Below are 20,212 nucleotides of genomic sequence, written 5' to 3'. Positions count from 1 at the left end.
TACAAAAAGCACATAGATATGAGAAATGGCTTTTGAATGAGCCATTAAGCATCTCTCTATGGTGCTCTGGTAGCCCGCTAGGCCTGCTGAAAAAAAAAGAAAAAAAAAAGTAAAAATCGGAAGACAGATCAGTGCTACCAATGCAAAAAAGAGATTTTCCTTGTTGTTCAAGGAGGGGGACTGTAATTTCCCTGTATATGGTTTACCAGCATGCTGATTCCAGTGATAAACTTTTCATTTTGATCTGACACCATTTTCGAGGTGTTTTAGACTTCGTTTTTCGAAATAACCAAAAATTTCTTTACGCAATTAACTTATACTTTTAAGGTGAACCGAAATAATAATCATCATTCCTGAGTCAGTGTCAGATGGCAATTTTTTTCCACTAGACAGTGTTCTTCGAAACGTGTACCAAGTTCTTATGCAAAGGAGGGTCCATAAAAAACTTGCCAAAGTTGTAAATAGAGCTTTCAATGAGCCTCTGGAAGTAGGAAAGCTAAAGAATTTATTTTGGTGCCACCCTAGGCTTATGAATACCGATAAAATTTTTGTTCCCAAGGTAAATAGAGAAATTCGGGATATTTTTTCATCACGGGCTAAACAGAGGAATGCTTAGGCACTTCAACTGCAACGGACTATTGTCTACTCAACCTTTGGTATTTTAGAGGTAGCAAATCCGATTCTTCAGCTTGGAAATCGTGATATTAAAGAAAAGGTCGTCAAAAACCTAAAAGATACAATTCACGTACTTGGCCTCACCTATTATGATCTCGGTCTAAAACGACATCACGCGTTGAAATTTAAGTGAGTCGAGATTCCACGGTAGCATTAGCTTTATGCGCTCCTGAAGCCAAAGTACCAATTTTCTTTTTGGCAAGGACGTTTCCATAACAACGGCCCAATCCGTGGTTGATCTGAAAAAATAATTTGGAAGACCAAAAAACATGCAAGGGGAACCAACTGTTATTACCGTTGGCAGAACGAGACCCCCTGTCCGAACTATCGCAGAAATTAGGACCCTTATTTTACCGGAAAGCAGAGTCGTGGAAATCTCAAGTACTAAAACATACGTGGGGTGATTTCAGGGCCAAAGCTCTCTTAAAATCCGGTGTAAGTTCGGAACTCCAACGATAATATGGACATTCTTCTTAAACAATTGAGCCTATTTCGGGTGAAAAATATTTGTGTAGTGATGCATGGAAACTAGGCTAAGCACTTGAATAGTGGAGGAATACTCCATGAAAACCGTCACAGATAAATGGTTCTCAGAAGAAAAGTGATTAACATCAATGCTTTAGAAATAAAAGCGGCTTATTAGGGATTAAAAAGTTTGCTGAAGTTAGTAAATACATGCATGGCTGGCTGCGTTCGGTCAATGCAACTACAGTGGCATACAAAATAACAAGAGACCAAAATCTGAGTTTAGTAATAATTTTGCAAATAAGGTCCGGCAGCTACCATTGCAGGGAAAAGGGTGGATATCTGCAATGTTTGCCCGGAGCGGCTAATATCGATGATAAATGGGGGGATGCCCCCCTACCTCGTGCAGGTAAACATAGGATGGTGATATTCTTCACAAAAATATCTCCAGGCCAGTGCAACAAACAAAACATTAGAAATAATAAATAACTGAACAGCTTGTCAACATAATTAGATTTGCATAAAAAGTAGCTTACAAACCCGACAATTCAATTTACTCAATACTTACCCTGAGGAGATATCCTGGGGAGATACCCTGATCTTCCCAGCTGTCTAAAAGCATCATGTAAATGTAATCCATTCCTTCAAACTAAAAATATTCCTACGATAATAGGGAGATTCTGCAGGTTAAGTCTGAATATAATCCTCCAAATGAGGGGAGGCTAGAGGGTTAATCCCCTCTCCATACTGGTCGGAAGGACCTCTCACAAAATTTTGAAAATTTGGCCCTAATAATAGAAATTCTTTATTTACTTTGCGAAAATGAACTATATATTTGTCTATGCTCTTTTTAACACAAATTGTTCTGTTTTTCATCAATGTCTGTGAAAGTTTCTACTATTGATGCTTTGTTGACATCCAAAAGATTTTTTATATCGATTTTCGTTTATTTTCTTGGCTCTTCCATTCGTCGTCACTTATCAGTGGGGATATTCCAGACTGAGCTATCTGCATCATATAGTCTATTTCCTTCGTCATTTCCTGGTCTGTAAACATTTGAGATTTTCTAGTTCGACTTTCTTGGATTCGGTAAAAAAAAAGTGGCAGGTCCTCTTATTTTGGAAAAAATTGAGATTAGTAAAACTATTTTCTATGTGTTTTTTTTTCTGAGAACTTCATTGTCTCGGAAAACTGTCGATTCCAATCTAAATAGTATGCTTTGATTCTCTGCCTTTCTTTAAATTTTAATTCTTATAGAATAATATACGTGCTTCGGTTTTATACTGGACATTTAAAACGAGGCTGTAACTTTGCTGTCGTTTATATAAAGGTTTATATAATTTATTAAAAAATACTCTATTAATATATCCTACCGTAGCCTCTTTTCGTTCTCTTCGGATTTTAGGTCTATACTTGTTATAGACATGAATTTTTTCTGTTTTTTAAGTATTTTTTTTTATTTCATAGTTTTTGGATTCTTATAGCATATTTGCATTCTCATGGATCCAAAAAGTATTTTGTATATTTTTTCCTATTTCTTTATTGATTAGGTTAGCTTGTTTTGCTGTGTACACAAAAAAGTATCTCCTCACTTCTCTCACAACGGTTGTGAAAGCTGCAAGACAGCAGCTTTAGCCGTCACCTCTTTCGCGCATGTTATCATGATGTCACATTCGCGTTTTTTATGGCACTTGGTATTAACCGAGTGACATATAGCAATCGCAAATTTGGTCGGTTGCTATATGTCACTATATAGCTAGGCACTACAGTGTCTAGTTTAGGCACTTCCAGATAAGCTAGGACGATTAAATTTTGGCAGGCGTATCAGGAACTAGACCAGATTAAATTAGAAATAGTCTGTTCCTCGATTTGACCATCTTGGGGGGGGGGGGGGGGGGGTTTGGAGTGGGGGGCCGGTTAATTTGGAAAAATAGAAAAAAATGAAGTATTTTTTAATTACGAACGGGTGATCGAATCTTAATGAAATTTGCCATTTGTAAGGATATCATGACTCGGAGCTCTTATTTTAAATCCCGACCAGATCAGATGACGTTGGGGGGGACCTAAAATCTTGGAAGACGCTTAGAGTGGAGGGATCGGGATGAAAATTAGTGGGAAAAATAAGTAGGAGTTCTAGATACGTGATTGACATACCGGAACGTATCTGCTCTCTTTGGGGGAGTTGCGGGGGGGGATTAATTCTGAAAAATCAGAAAAAATGAGATATTTTTAACTTACGAAGGAGTGGTCGGATCTTAATGAAATTTTATGTTTGGAAGGCTATCGTGTCTCAGAGCTCTTATTTTAAATCTCGACCGGATCCGGTGACTTTGGGGGGGAACCTAAAATCTTGGAAAACGCTTAGAGTGGAGGGATCGGGATGAAACTTGGTGGGAAAAATAAGTACAATTCCTAGATACGTGATTGACATAACTGAAACGGATCCGCCCTCTTTGGGGGAGTTGGGGGGGGGGGGAGGTTAATTCTGAAAAATTAGAAAAAATTAGGTATTTTTACTTACGAAGGAGTGATTGGATCTTAATGAAATTTCATATTTAGAAGGACCTCGTAACACAGATATCTTGTTTTAAATCTCAACTGGATCCAGTGTCATTGGGGGGAGGGGGAACCGGAAATTTTGGAAAACGCTTAAAGCGGAGAGATCAGGATGAAACCTGGTGGGAAGAATAAGCACAAGTCCAAGATACGTGACTGACATTACCGGACCTGATCCGCTCTCTTTGGTAGAGTTGGGAGGGGGATGTAATTCGGAAAAGTTAGAAAAATGAAGTATTTGTAACTTACGAACGGGTGATCAGATGTTAATGAAATTTGATATTTAGAAGAATCTTGTGCTTTAGGAGTCTTATTTTAAACTTGATATATATAAGAATCTTATGTCTCAGATGCTCCATTTTCAATTCGAATCGGATACGGGGACATAGAGGCTTGGAGGGGGCAAACAGAAATCTTGGAAACCGGAAATCTTGGAAAACGCTTAGAGTGGAGAGATCGGGATGAAACTTGATGGAAAGATTAAGCACAATTTATAGATGCGTGATTGACATAATTGGAACGTATCCGTTCTCTTTGGGGGATCTGGGGGTTGTTAATTTGGAAAAATTAGAAAAATCGAGGTATTTTAACTTAAGAACGGTCGACCGGATCTTAATGAAATTTGATGTTTAGAAGGAACTCATGTCTCAGAGCTTTTATGTCAAATCCCGACCAGATCTGTTGACATTGGGGGGAGTTGGAACGGGAAACCGGAAATCTTGGAAAACGCTTAAAGCGGAGAGATCAGGATGAAACTTGGTGGGAAGAATAAGCACCAGTCCAAGATACGTGACTGACATAACCGGACCTGATCCGCTCTCTTTGGTAGAGTTGGGAGGGGGATGTAATTCGGAAAAGTTAGAAAAATGAGGTATTTGTAACTTACGAACGGGTGGTCAGATCTTAATGAAATTTGATATTAAGAAGAATCTTGTCCTTTAGGACTCTTATTTTAAACTTGATATATATAAGAATTTTATGTCTCAGATGCTCCATTTTCAATTCGAATCGGATACGGGGACATAGAGGCTTGGAGGGGGCAAACTGAAATCTTGGAAACTGGAAATCTTGGAAAACGCTTAGAGTGGAGAGATCGGGATGAAACTTGATGGGAAGATTAAGCACAATTTATAGATGCGTGATTGACATAATTGGAATGTATCCGTTCTCTTTGGGGGAGCTGGGGGTTGTTAATTTGGAAAAATTAGAAAAATTGAGGTATTTTAACTTAAGAACGGGTGACCGGATCTTAATGAAATTTGATGTTTAGAAGCAATCCATGTCTCAGAGCTCTTATGTCAAATCCCGACCAGATCTGTTGACATTGGGGGGAGTTGGAACGGGAAACCGGAAATCTTGGAAAACGCTTAAAGCGGAGAGATCAGGATTAAACTTGGTGGGAAGAATAAGCACAAGTCCAAGATACGTGACTGAAATAACCGGACTTGATCCGCTCTCTTTGGTAGAGTTGGGAGGGGGATGTAATTCGGAAAAGTTAGAAAAATGAGGTATTTGTAACTTACGAACGGGTGATCAGATCTTAATGAAATTTGATATTTAGAAGAATCTTGTGCTTTAGGACTCTTATTTTAAACTTGATATATATAAGAAACTTATGTCTCAGATGCTCCATTTTCAATTCGAATCGGATACGGGGACATAGAGGCTTGGAGGGGGCAAAAGAAATCTTGGAAACCGGAAATCTTGGAAAACGCTTTGAGTGGAGAGATCGGGATGAAACTTGATGGGAAGATTAAGCACAATTTATAAATGCGTGATTGACATAATTGGAACGTATCCGTTCTTTTTGGGGGAGCTGGGGGTTGTTAATTTGGAAAAATTGGAAAAATTGAGGTATTTTAACTTAAGAACGGGTGACCGAATCTTAATGAAATTCGATTTTTAGAAGGAACTCATGTCTCAGAGCTCTTATGTCAATTCCCGACCAGATCTGTTGACATTGGGGGGAGTTGGAACGGGAAACCGGAAATCTTGGGAAACGCTTAGAGTGGAGAGATCAGGATGAAACTTAGTTGGTAAAATAAGCAAATGTCGTAGATACGTGATTGACGTAACCGGACTGGATCGGCTCTCTTTGGGGGAGTTAGGGTGGTGGGGCTAAGTGCTTTGCCGAATTTGGTGCTTCTGGACGTGCTAGGATGATGAAAATTATCTGGTGTATTAGGGAGCGCACATATTAACTTGATAAGGCCGTTTTTCCCGATTCGAACATCTAGGGGGCTGAAGGGAGAGGAAAAATTAGAAAAATTGAGGTATTTTTAACTTACGAGTGGGTGATCGGATCTAAATGAATTTTGATATTTAGAAGGAGCTCGTGTCTCAGAGCTCTTATTTTAAACCCCGACCGGCATTAAGCCTCTGATTTTCCTTTTAAATCAATCTATTAAATTAGAATTTTGCTAGAGCTCATACTATATGAGCTGTTGGCTCTTCTGACCTCGTCACAAGTGCCATATGAGCTCTTAACTCTTGTTTGTTTTTTTTTCTTGAAAAATCTTTTTTGCATTCTCTTGTTTTCAAAAATGTCCTACAAAAGGTTTGTGTTCTAGCTCGAACAGTTAATTTTAAATCATTGAAGGACAGCTGGCAAGACAGATACTATTTTATATAAATTCATAAAAAAAAATATATAAAAAGGAGTGTTTCAAAGGAAAGTAAATTGTGATCTTGAAACCGGAAACAAGATGAAACAGACATATAAATAAAATTTAAAAAGAGCGGAAATTAATTTCAATGAATAAATAAGTCTTAAACGGACAGAAATGTAAATGAGTAATCGAGTCAAAATTGAAACGGACAGAAATTATCACAAATGGAAAGTAGGGCTAGATTTAAAACCTCTAAAGGAGAGAGATTCATTTTTGCTTTACTTAAAACGGTCTGTGTTTCGAATTATGTCTTCTTCAGTTATCACAGCATCAACAACAACTACAAAAATAAATCACAATGCCTACATTTAATAGTGGGTCTACTGCCCCCTCAAGCCCACAAAAGACTAGTGTCACTTCTGCTTTACTGAAAACAATGTTTATTTTGAGCAGTGATTTTATTTTTCCAAAACTTAAGCAATAAAAAGAGAAGAGTCATTACCGGTGCTTTAATTGAGGTTACAGGAAGGAAAATAATATTGCATTGAGGCTGTCAATTTAATTCTCCCATTTTAAAAGGACACTTTTTTGTCAAAACTTCTTTATATTCAATTTTATTCATAAGCATACAAATTAATGCCTTTAAATATACAAATAAAGCCTCTTGAACATTGGTAGTTTTTTTTTTTACAATCTGTCTAGCTTGTGCTTGTGGAAGCAATATTTTGAATTGGCCAATCAGTATATGGCTCGCTAATTGATTGTGTTGCGAGAGCAACACTTTGGTTTTGTCCCGTTTTTTTTTCTATGCCGCCGATCTCAGCTTATTCCTGGAAACTGGTAAGGGTCTAACCTGTGCGGTTTTTACGGAAAGTGTGGACCTCAGACCGGATTGATGAATATGACATTACATTTTGGAAAGCTCCGCCGAACTCTTGCTTGGGGCCAAAAAGGATGGTTTTTGCTTGTCCACGAGCCAGAGCCTATGGTGTGCGAAGTGTATGGTGTCCCACAGCCAACATATCTTCTTTGAGTGATAAATAGAAAAAATTATAGAAGCAAAAATGTGGCATTTTCCCACGGATCCGAAAGTGCTGCCATCTATTGTTTCTGCCCATTTCTGTTCGTGATTTTAGCTGAATTTATCATTCGGTTTTTTGGACTTGGGATTGCGGTAGAGAAATGGTATTAGATGTGCCTAATAAACTTTAAAATTTCTCTCATTGCTAAAGAAATTGGAGCTTATCCTTTGCTCCTTTCTAAGTGGTGACGTTAGAAAGCTGGCCTACGGCAAAAAAATCAACTTTTGAACTAAGACAGATATAATTTTTTTTTCGACGGCAATCGGTAGCTTTTGATGAGCTGATCAAAGTATATGACATACATTTTATGGTACAAAATTCCTCCATGAGGTATACCAGTTTGAAAGTTTCAAGGGGTTGACAACTTCAGTAGTAAGGTACATAGTGAAACGAAATATAGGCCGATACAAATTGTGAGACATATAGAGGACTTGTAAGTAACAGTCGGCTGTTAGGTAATAATCACTTTCGGCAATGAGGGGATAGCAACTTTTGCTAGTTGGTGTATCTATTATTTGTTTCCAGTGTATTTGATGGTAAAACCAATTTGGTTGCAGTGGTAAGACATGTCGGTGAACTTGATGCCTATGACGGGAGAGGGACTTATAAGTAAGAATCGGTTCACTTTGGGCGAGAAACGGCTGTTAGCTCATAATCATCTTCGCCAATGAGGGGTTTGCCACTTTTGCTAGTTGGTGTACCTATTATTTGTTTCCGGTGCATTTGATGGTTAAACCAATTTGGTTCCAGTGGTAAGACATGTAGGGGACTTGTAAGTAATAATTGGCTATTGGGCTACAATCATCTTCAGCGATGAGGGGCTTGCAACTTTTGCTAGTTGGTGTATTTATTTATTTGTTTCCGGTGAACTTGATGTCTATCACGGGAGAGGGACTTGTAAGTAAGAACCTATTCACTTTGGGCTAGAAATGTGTGCAAATTGGTGCACATTGTATTCGATCTCTTTAAATCTGAGAGAATTAAGTGTTTACGCAACGGGTACAAACGATAATGTAAAACAATGAGGTAGTTTCGTAATAATTAGTGTCACCTATGGTATTTTAATCCTGAAAAGTTACGGATAGCTTTATAATACTGACTAGATAATATAAGATATTGTTCCAAGTTTTCATTCGTCACGATGTCTACGATTGAAAAGGATAAAGTTGAACTGGCTGCAAAGTCAATTTAGTCCCTTCTTTCGATATTATTTTGTAGTTGTTGTTTTTTTCAACGCTGAGGAATAGCCTTTGGTCATGTGATAACTGATTGCGTTCTTGTTTGAACGTACCGTTTTAAAGACTTCGATAGGCTGACAACTTCATCATTTAACCAATAGTGAAGAAACAAGCACAAACGAGAATGTAAAACAATGAGATAGTTTCGTCATAATTAATAGAATGTCATCTATGGTATTTTGATCCTGAAAAGTTAGGGATGGCTTTATAATACCAACTAGATTATATAAGATATTGTTCCGAGCTTTCATCCGTCACGAGGTCTACTATTAAAAGGATAAAGTTCAACTGGCTTCAAAGTCAATTAAGTCCCTTCTTTCGATACTATTTTGTTGTTGTTTTTTCAACGCTGAGGAATAGCTTTTGATCATGTGATTACTCATCGATAGCGAAGAAACAAAACCAAAGTGTTGCTCTCGCGACACTTTAGTCGGCGAAGCCGGACAAAGGTTGTCGCAACACTTCACGCTGCCCGGGCAACTTAGGTCTAGTTTTCTCTGCGTTTGAATGGAATGTATTTGAAAGGAAGAAAGTATTGATGAAAATTTACTGTGCGCAGACTAAAGAAAGGAATTTGTATAAAAAAAAAGTTCTAGAAGTTTGAGCAATTTTTTATCCATTCAGTGCTATAATGATAAAACTGTTCGAAATATGTTTTGTTTTCACTAATTAAAAATGACGCCTTACCCTTTTGAAACTTAAGGAGGGTGGCAACCGTACTCTTTTTGTGGTAATTTATATTCATTTTTAAATTTGGTTCGATAATTCATTCTGATTTCTGATCATTTCGGGTGACAATTCCTTATCTTTAAAATATCTGTTATTTTAGTTTGCCGTTATTATTCATGAAAACCTGGTTGAGTAGCTAGGGTTATTGTATCGCATTTTCATACTCTATTGGACCTCTGAAGGAATGGCTATGTTCTCGACTATTGAGCACTAATGAAATTTAGTTGAAATTAGCACGTAGGACCGTTGTTGGGCCTTTACAGAGTTAGAGTTCAAGTCGATAGACAGTGTTGCCTGTGTAGCTTCACAAATTTTACCCATCTATATATATAAAAATAAGTTGTATGTGTGTTATGTCTGTCGAGTAACGTCATGTAATCATGTCGTCATGAAGTTAGTTGTCGTCATGTTTGTTATGACGATGACGTCATTAAAAGTATTTAAGAAATTCGTTCTAAGACAAATTTTTAATTGTAAGAAGATCGTGGACGGAAAAACGTTTAATTGTAAAATGACTGAAGAACCTACAATGGCAACAGCCGAGGAAGCTGCTCAAAGAGTCTATGCCAAAAAACTTGCGGCTGATAGAGAAAGCAAGAAAAGAAAGCGTGCCGACGAATCACAAGAACAGCAACAGGCTTGCGGCTGATAGAGAAAGTAAGAAAAGAGAGCGTACCGAGGAATCACAAGAACAGCAAGAAAACAGGCTTGCGGCTAAAGAACGCAAAACCGCGCAGTTAGATGAAAATCCACCTGGACAGCGAGAGTCAAAACATATCAAATCTGAAAATGATAATGATGATGATTGGGTTTGGGATTTTGACTTTGATAAGGTCATCAATGCCTACCAGATTTTGGTTAAAAAAACAAAGGTTCGGCGATATGTATTTCATAGTGACGCTGAAAAATAAAAGAAAACTGAAACAAGAAAAAAGGTAAAAAACTAAAAAAAACTAAAAAGAAAAAACACTCAAAGAGAACTTACAGACCGGGACACAAATGACGACCGGGACAGAGGGAATATAAATGACGACCGGGACACTCAAAGAGAAATTACAGACTGGGATACCGGGACACAAATGACGACCGGGACACAGGGAATATAAATGACGACCAGGACACAGGTATTTAAGAAAATCGTTCAAAGACAAATTTTTGATTGTAAGAAGATCGTTGAAAGAGAAATTTCTAATTGTAAAATGACTGAAGAACCTACAATGGCAACAGCCGAGGAAGCTGCTCAAAGAGTCTATGCCAACAGACTTGCGGCTGATAGAGAAAGTAAGAAAAGAAAGCGTGCCGAGGAATCACAAGAACAGCATGAAAACAGGCTTGCGGCTGATAGAGAAAGTAAGAAAAGAAAGCGTGCCGAGGAATCTCAAGAACAGCATGAAAACAGGCTTGCGACTAAAGAACGCAAAACCGCGCAGTTAGATGAAAATCCACCTGGACAGTGAGAGTCAAAACATACCAAACTGAAAATGATAGCGATGATGATTGGTTTTGGGATTTTGACTTGGATAAGGTCATCAATGCCTACCAGATTTTAGTTAAAAAAAAAAAAACAAAGGTTCGGCGATATGTATTTCATAGTGACGCTGAAAAATAAAGAAGAAAAAGAAAACTGAAAAAAGAAAAAAGGTAAAAAACTAAAAAAAAACTAAGAAGAAAAAACACTCAAAGAGAAATTACAAACCGGGATACAAATGACGAACGGGACAGAGGGAATATAAATGACGACCGGGACACTCAAAGAGAAATTACAGAATGGGACACCGGGACACAAATGACGACCGGAACACAGGGAATATAAATGACGACCAGGACACAGGGACACACCTACAACAGGGACGCCGGGGGCACAGGGGGGATATATAAATGACGACTGAGACACAGGGAATGTTCGATTAGCAATCACCGTCAACAAAGCTCGGTTCAAAGAGATCTGAATACGGATTTTTTTCCCATGGACAATTATTATGTTGCATGTTCAAGAGTTGGTAAACCTGACAATCTATTTATATGGACAGACAATGTGACAGCAAAGAATGTTGTATATTCGCAAGTTTTACGTAGTTAAAAATATATATATACTAGCTGTTTGGGTGGCGCGAAGCGCCACCCCAACACCTAGTTGGTGGGGGCGCTTCGCGCCCCCCCCCCCAAGCCCCCCCGCGCGCGTAAGTCGTTACGCGCCATATTAGTTACGCGCCATTGTAGTTGTGTCCCTATGTCCCACCTGTGAATATAGATATATATATATATATATATATATATATATATATATATATATATATATATATATATATATATATATATATATATATATATATATATATATATATATATATATCTATATCTATATATATATATATATATATATATACATATATATATGTTTTTAACTACGTAAAACTTGCGAATATACAACATTCTTTGCTGTCCCATTGTCTGTGCATATAAATAGATTGTCAGGTTTACCGACTCTTGAACATGCAACATATAATGGTCCATGGGAAAACAATCCGTATTCAGATGTATACCTCATGATTCTAATGATTGCCCTTGAGCTTTGTTGATGGTGATTGCTAATCGACCATTCCCTGTGTCGCCGTCGTCATTTATATATCCCCCTGTTCCCCCCGGCGTCCCCTTTGTAGTTGTGTCCCTGTGTCGCCGTCGTCATTTATATTCCCTGTGTCACGGTCGTCATTTGTGTCCCGGTGTCCCAGTCTGTGATTTCTCTTTGAGTGTCCCGGGCGTCATTTATATTCCTTGTGTCCCGGTCGTCATTTATATCCCCCTGTGCCCCCCGGCGTCCCCGTTGTAGTTGTGTCCCTGTGTCCCGGTCGTCATTTATATTCCCTGTGTCCCGGTCGTCATTTGTATCCCGGTGCTTTGTTGATGATGATTGCTAATCGAACATTCCTCTTGTCCCGGTCGCTTTCTCTTTGAGTGTCGTCATTTATATTCCCTATGTGCCGGTGTCCCGGTCGTCTCTTTGAGTGTCCCGGGCGTCATTTATATTCCTTGTGTCCCGGTCGTCATTTATATCCCCCTGTGCCCCCTGGCGTCCCCGATGTAGTTGTGTCCCTGTGTCCTGGTCGTCATTTATACTCCGTGTCCCGGTCGCTTTCTCTTTGAGTGTCGTCATTTATATTCCCCATGTGCCGGTGTCCCGGTCGTCATTTGTGTCCCGATGTCCCGGTCTGTAATTTCGTCAGTTGAAAACATGACGTCAGTCGACATACAAACATGACGTCACCCGACAGACAGACCCACACACACACAGACAACTTATTTTTATATATATATAGATATCTATTTATATTCACAGGTGGGACACAGGGACACAACTGCAATGGCGCGTAACGACTTACGCGCGCGGGGGGACGAAGTGCCCCCACCAACTAGGTGTTGGGGTGGCGCGAAGCGCCACCCCAACAGCTAGTGTTTAATAGTTGCAACATTTCTTCGTGGGACATTGACATCCAAGATCTAATTTTTTCTTGCCTTTGCTAGATGTGTGATTTCAATTCATATAATACTTTTCTCGTAAAAAATAAAAAAGACTAAATATCTTCTAAACTGCACTGAACATCCCCCTCCCCTTTTTACGGCACTTGGTATTTAACAAGTGACATATAGCGACCGCAATTTCTCTCCGTCGGTCTTTCTGTCTGCCGGTCCTAGTTTTGCTAGTTTGGGCACTTCCAGATAAGCTAGGACGATGAAAGTTGGCAGCTTATCAGGGACCATACCAGATTAAATTAGAAATAGTCTCTTCGCCGGTTTAAGTGTGGCTTGCTGGTCTAGGGGTATGATTCTTGCTTATGATGAGAGAGTTCTCAGGTTTAAAGCCCGAACCACCCCAATTTTTACATGAAGAAGATCAGAAACTAGATACGTGATCAATATAGCAATCGCTGAAAGTTGGCAGGCATATGAGGGACCAGACCAGATTAAATTAAAAATAGTCGCTGAGCTCTTGGCTCTTGTTTTCTGTCTCTACTTCTTGAATTTACTGTGCATTGTTGTTTTAGCTGTCCTTACTCAACATTCCCTCCTTACTCTTTATTAGCTCATTTTCAGTGTCAAAACTTATTTTTTCAGCCTGTTCGATGCATTATAACCCACAAGGATGGAAGCAGTGAAGAAATCCATCTGAATCAAACAATGAATGAGCAGCAAATCGAATGGTTCAAGGCTGGTAGCGCTCTTAACAGGATGAAAGAGCTCCAAGCTCAAAACTAACTATTGATAGTTACTTATATGTAGCTAATTTTTGTACCTTCAGTTTCCTCGGTATTATTGAATGAATTGTGAATTAAAATAATTATATTAAAAAAGAGTCCCTTAAATTATACGTTAGTGTTTACTTGTGTTTGTTCTTCATATGCATTTTATAGATCTACACTCTGAACCCCTCCCCTCCCACCAAGAGAAAAACTGAAAGATATATGGAAAAGGCTGGTATGAAAAAAATGTATAGGTGGAGGGTACAGGATGAAAGTACATGGAGTTCGTACTTTTCTTTAAAATAAAAAACTTTCATTAATTAGTATGTGTATCGATATCTATCCTCTTTAAGGCTTCTGGCAGACAATAAATTTAAAGTTACTTTAAAAATTTAAATTTAAATTAAAAATTTTAAAAATTTAAAAACAAAATTAAAAGTTGTTACTCAGCTGTGTGGTTTTTTTTCTCTTTTTTTGGCTTCATGCGCTTTAATACCAAAACTTCAACCTAAAAAGCGTGACAAAAACTTCGGCTTAATATGGATAAACTATCTTTGAAGAAATGAATTACGTCATGAAAAAGAACATAAAACCTGGGATGTTTCCTACGAACCCCAGTACTAGTCCAAAATGACACAGACCAGGTCTTGCACAAACCAGTCCAAAAAGATGAAAGGACCTTCACTGTGGTTTACACTCGTATATTTCACCGTGTATGAGAAAGATGTCACAGGAACCGTTTTGAATTCTTTTTAATACTGAATATTTTATTTAGAAAGTTTAATAAAAATATTGCAGTGTGTCTGCTGCAGAGGTTGACTGTTATCCCTCAAATATATCTACTTGATATTGTAAGGTTTTTGCTAGAGGCTTGGCATATACAAACTTTTATGTTCCAAATTTTAGCATAAGGGATTTAAATGGGAAATATTGACAGTCTTAGCGGTATCATGATAGTCAAAAGTCAGTGTAGAAACCAACAAGTCAGTGTTGAAAAGAAAAAGTTAGTCGTCAGATTGATTTCTACCCAAAAAAGTGGCAATATTAACTGTTGATAACCAGGTGCTGCAAATTCAAGGTTCTAATTATCTGATGTCGGATACGAAAACAGACATTGAACAACTAGGATAAGGTGCAATATATCAATGATCAAGTTCATAAATAAGCTTGATAATCATGTTTTGGAAGACTTTTGCTTTATCTATTGAGACCATGATCACTCTCAACAGTTTGTTGCTGTCATGGTTGTCCACATGAGAAAATTGCATTATAATGTCTTGAGTATTCATTTGCTTACATTCAGTCTTAGTATATCGTAGAGTTCTAGCTTCCGAATAAAGTGCTAATATTTTTTTTCAGAAAGTTATAAAAAAGCTGAAACTTATTTGAGTAATTTATACTTGACGAAATTCTACACTGTTCTTTATAGGATGACGCATTGACACAACAGCAGCCAGCAACCAGTGGATATTCCTGTGTTTTGCTTGTCTTTAAATATCAATAAATTCCTATCTCAAATGCCTCCAGCGGCACTAATGACGTTGCGCCCCAAAGCTTCTAGGTAAATGTTAATATGCATAATTTAAATTGATATAATCGGAAAACAACTCTTGTAACTGTTTTCCAATACCACCTGTTGATCCAGAAAGACTAAGAACTTTGAATAACTGGTAAGACAGGAAATGCCATAGTGCATTTTGATAAAATGAAATTACAACACGTTCCCTACAAAAAATCAAGTTTCGAGCAGCTTTAGTTTAAAGAAGGTAGTACAGTACGTGGAAAATAACAGTGCTTCAAGCAAAAATACATGAAAAAAGAAACGTGGGCCAATTTTAAAGGTGTCGCCAATCGATAAAGCAGGTTTGATCTTTTTTAGTAAGAAATTTATTTTATAGACCTCTTTACAAATTCTAAACCTGTAACTAAAATCCACTTGAATATTCGACAAGAAGTAGAAAATGAAGGAAATGGTGCCATTAAATTACTAAATTAGCAGAAATTAAGTTACATTAAGTCAAACTTGGAACGCGTAGAAAGTGCTAGGAGTGAATAAAAAACCTAAAACCGATCAAGAAGGAATTATTTAAACCTAAAATAAACTGAAACTACTATGAATGAATAAATGTAAACTAAAACGAATTGAAATTAAGATGAATACTAAATTCAAACTTAAAATGAATGGAGATTACAATAAATAAAAGTGTGGTTATTGCACCCATAATTCTACTAATACCTAGGATGTAATTTGAGCTCTGGTAAAATCGATATTTATTTTGGGTAATTTTTAATTACCAAAATATGAAGAAGATGAAACAACAACAAATTCTTAGAATAAATGTGCTTGTGACTATTAGTTTGTTTTTACTGTTTCGAAGGACACTTTTTCATCACAGTTTTTCCATTTGCTCCTGATCCCTCCAAAAGTGTAGAAAATTAATGGCTGCACGTTTTAATGTGTCAACTGGTAATTTCTGAAGCAATATGTTTAGTTTGTCGATGCAATGTGAAAGGGATGGAATTGCGAAGAAGAAAATATTTGTGAAAATCCGTTGCTTATAAGACTGTACAAACTATATATATATTGTTCAAAGTAGATAAAGAAAAAGAATTCCCTGAAGATTGAGCAGACTTAATTTTAATTGTCATAATGACAAAATAAAGCGTTCAAGTTTTTGTTTTTTCAGTATTAGCGTAAATGACACTACAGCCATTGACAAGGCAGGCTCAGAGGGAGGCCTACACTTTTGTTTATATATTCATACTTTTATATATATATATATATATATATATATATATATATATATATATATATATATATATATATATATATATATATATATATATATATATATATATATACATATATATATATATATATATATATATATATATATATATATATATATATATATATATATATATATATATATATATATATATTCAGGAATGATTGATATGGTTTCGATTAATCATAATGGTCAAGTTTTTTTTTGCAAAATTTAGGGAAATTTCGAAAGATTGCTTGAAAAACCTTTGAAAATGGTGTTGGGTCGAAATGACCTCTGCACCATTGGAATAGCCATTGTTGAAACCCGTACAGGATAGTTACACCGCCCCACCTTGAACAACAAGGTAAACCACGTTTTTGCAGGGGTAGCTCTGATCTTTCCTCTTTTTTTCATTTTTTGAGCTGCTATTTGGACACTGGAATATTAGAAAAAGCTGGTTAAGGACTCATCTGAAATGAGATTGTTATATCTATATCTTTTTTCTAATTAACAAAAAATAATATTAATAAGAGCTAAGAGCTCATATGGCACTTATGACGAGGTCGGCAGAGTCAAGAGCTCAAATGGCATGAGTTCTATTAAAATTCTAAGAATCAATAAATTAATCTAAAAGGAAAATCAGAGGCTTAATGCCGGTCGGAATTTAAAGTCAGAGCTCTGAGACACGAGGTCCTTCAAAATTTCAGAATTCATTAAGATCTGATCACCCACTCGTAGATTAAAAATGTCTAATTTTTTCCAATTTTTCCTCTCCCTTCAGCCCCCCAGATAGTCGAATCGGGGAAAACGACCTTATCAAGTCAATTTGTGCAGGTCCCTGACACGCCTACTAATTTTCATCGTTCTGGCACGTCCAGAAGCATCGAACTCGCCAAAGCACTGTACCTTCCCTAACTCCCCCAAAGAGAGCGGATCCAGTCCGGTTACGTCAATCACGTATCTACGATCTTTACTTATTCGACCCGCCAAGTTTCATCCCGATCTCTCCACTCTAAGTGTTTTCCAAGATTTCCGGTTTCCCTCCCCAACTCCCCCAAATGTCACCAGATATGGTAGGGATTCAAAATAAGAGTTTTGAGACATGGGTTCCTTCTAAATTTCGAATTTCATTAAGATCCAGTCACATGTTCTTTAGTTAAAAATACCTCCATTTTTCTATTTTTTCCGAATTAACACCCCCTCCAACTCCCCCAAAGAGAGCGGATTCAGTCCGGTTGTGTCAATCATGTATCTAGGACTTGTGCTTATTCTTCCCGCCAAGTTTCATCCCGATCTCTCCACTATAAGTGTTTTCCAAGATTTCTGCTCCCCCCATCCAACTCCTCCCAATGACAGTGGATCCGGTAGGGATTTAAAATAAGAGCCTTGAGACATGAGTTCCTTCTAAGTATCAAATTTCATTAAGATCTGGTCACCCGTTCTGTTTCATCCCGATCTCTCCACTCTAAGTGTTTTCCAAGGTTTCCGGTTTCCCTCCCCAACTCCCCCAAATGTCACCAGATATGGTAGGGATTCAAAATAAGAGTTTTGAGACATGGGTTCCTTCTAAATTTCGAATTTCATTAAGATCCAGTCACCCGTTCTTAAGTTAAAAATATCTAAATTTTTCTAATTTTTCCGGATTAACACCCCCTCCAACTCCCCCAAAGAGAGCGGATACAGTCCGGTTATGTCAATCATGTATCTGGGACTTGTGCTTATTCTTCCCACCAAGTTTCATCCTTATCTCTCCACTCTAAGCGTTTTCCAAGATATCCGTTGCACTCCCCCCAATGACACTGGATTCGGTCGTGATGACATTCGATTATACATATTATATATATATATATATTTATATATATATATATATATATATATATATATATATATATATATATATATATATATATATATATTATATATATATATATATATATATATATATATATATATATATATATATATATATATATATATATCTATATATATAAAAATAAGTTGTCTGTCCGTTACGCCAGATTATATCTATATATATAAAAATAAGTTGTCTGTGTGTGGATCTGTGGATGGATCAGGTGACGTCACCTGAAAAAACTGGATCAGGTGACGTCAAAACTGAAAAAACTAAAAAAAGGCAAAAACTACAAAAAAACTAAAAACTAATAAAAAAAATAAAAAAGCTAAAAAACTAAAAAAACTAAAAAAAGGCAAAAACTACAAAAAAAAACTAAAAACTAATAAAAAAGCTAAAAAACTAAAAAAACTAAAAAAAGGCAAAAACTACAAAAAAAAACTAAAAACTAATAAAAAAAATAAAAAAGCTAAAAAACTAAAAAAACTAAAAAAACTAAAAAAAGGTAAAAAACTAAAAACTAAAAAAAACTAAAAAAAAGGAAAAAACTGAAAAATAAGCTAAAATAAAGGTAAAAACCAATAAAAAACTAAAAAAAAAACTGAAAAAACTAAAAAAAGGCAAAAACTACAAAAAAAAACTAAAAACTAATAAAAAAAAGTAAAAAAGCTAAAAAACTAAAAAAAACTTAAAAAACTAAAAAAAGGTAAAAAACTAAAAAAAATAAAAAATAAAAAAAAACTAAAAAAAAGGAAAAAACTGAAAAATAAGCTAAAATAAAGGTAAAAACCAATAAAAAACTAAAAAGAAAAAAAGGAAAAAACTAAAAAAAATTTTCATCTAAGAAACTAAAAAAAACTAAAAAAGGTAAAAACTAAAAGAACTAAAAAAGAAAAAAATAAATGACGACACTCAAAGAGAAAGCGACCAGGACAAAAGGAATGTTCGATTAGCAATCAACAAAGCACCGGGACACAGGGAGTATAAATGACGACCAGGACATAAGAAAAAAAAAAACTATCTATATATATAAAAATAAGTTGTCTGTGGATCTGTGGATCGTGGATCAGGTGACGTCACCTGAAAAAACTGGATCAGGTGACGTCAAAACTGAAAAAACTAAAAAAAGGCAAAAACTACAAAAAAAAACTAAAAACTAATAAAAAAAAAAAAAAAGCTAAAAAACTAAAAAAACTAAAAAAAGGCAAAAACTACAAAAAAAACTAAAAACTAATAAAAAAGCTAAAAAACTAAAAAAAGGCAAAAACTACAAAAAAAACTAAAAACTAATAAAAAAAATAAAAAAGCTAAAAAACTAAAAAAACTAAAAAAACTAAAAAAAAGGTAAAAAACTAAAAAAACTAAAAACTAAAAAAAACTAAAAAAAAGGAAAAAACTGAAAAATAAGCTAAAATAAAGGTAAAAACCAATAAAAAACTAAAAAAAAACTGAAAAAACTAAAAAAAGGCAAAAACTACAAAAAAACTAAAAACTAATAAAAAAAAGTAAAAAAGCTAAAAAACTAAAAAAACTAAAAAAACTAAAAAAACTAAAAAAAGGTAAAAAACTAAAAAAAATAAAAAATAATAAAAAAACTAAAAAAAAAGGAAAAAACTGAAAAATAAGCTAAAATAAAGGTAAAAACCAATAAAAAACTATAAAGAAAAAAAGGAAAAAACTAAAAAAAATTTTCATCTAAAAAACTAAAAAAAAACTAAAAAAGGTAAAAACTAAAAGAACTAAAAAAGAAAAAAATAAATGACGACACTCAAAGAGAAAGCGACCAGGACAAAAGGAATGTTCGATTAGCAATCAACAAAGCACCGGGACACAGGGAGTATAAATGACGACCAGGACATAAGTAAAAAAAAAAACTAGCAAAACTAAAAAGAAGGTAAAAACTACAAAAAAACTAAAAAGAAAAAAAACTAAAAACTAATAAAAAAACTAAAAAATCTAAAAATCTAAATAAACTAAAAAAGAAAAAAAAAGGAAAA

At 35.7% G+C, this 20,212-nt stretch overlaps 1 protein-coding gene across 2 annotated transcripts in view; it reads left to right on the top strand.

Annotated features, from left to right (window-relative positions):
* The window catches only part of LOC136039365 (aconitate hydratase, mitochondrial-like), a 91,838-nt gene extending 78,109 nt beyond the window's left edge, over window positions 1–13,729 (top strand). For both annotated transcript variants that reach the window (XM_065723032.1, XM_065723033.1), the window contains exon 16: window positions 13,468–13,729. In XM_065723032.1, the coding sequence (XP_065579104.1) occupies window positions 13,468–13,608 (141 nt within the window). In that variant the 3' untranslated portion in view covers window positions 13,609–13,729. The remainder of the gene's footprint in view (window positions 1–13,467) is intronic.
* The last annotated feature ends 6,483 nt before the right edge of the window (window positions 13,730–20,212 follow it).

The sequence above is a fragment of the Artemia franciscana genome, chromosome 19 (assembly GCF_032884065.1).
Source record: "Artemia franciscana chromosome 19, ASM3288406v1, whole genome shotgun sequence".
NCBI classification, from domain to species: Eukaryota; Metazoa; Arthropoda; class Branchiopoda; order Anostraca; family Artemiidae; genus Artemia; species Artemia franciscana.
This window is presented reverse-complemented; position numbering and strand designations above follow the sequence as displayed.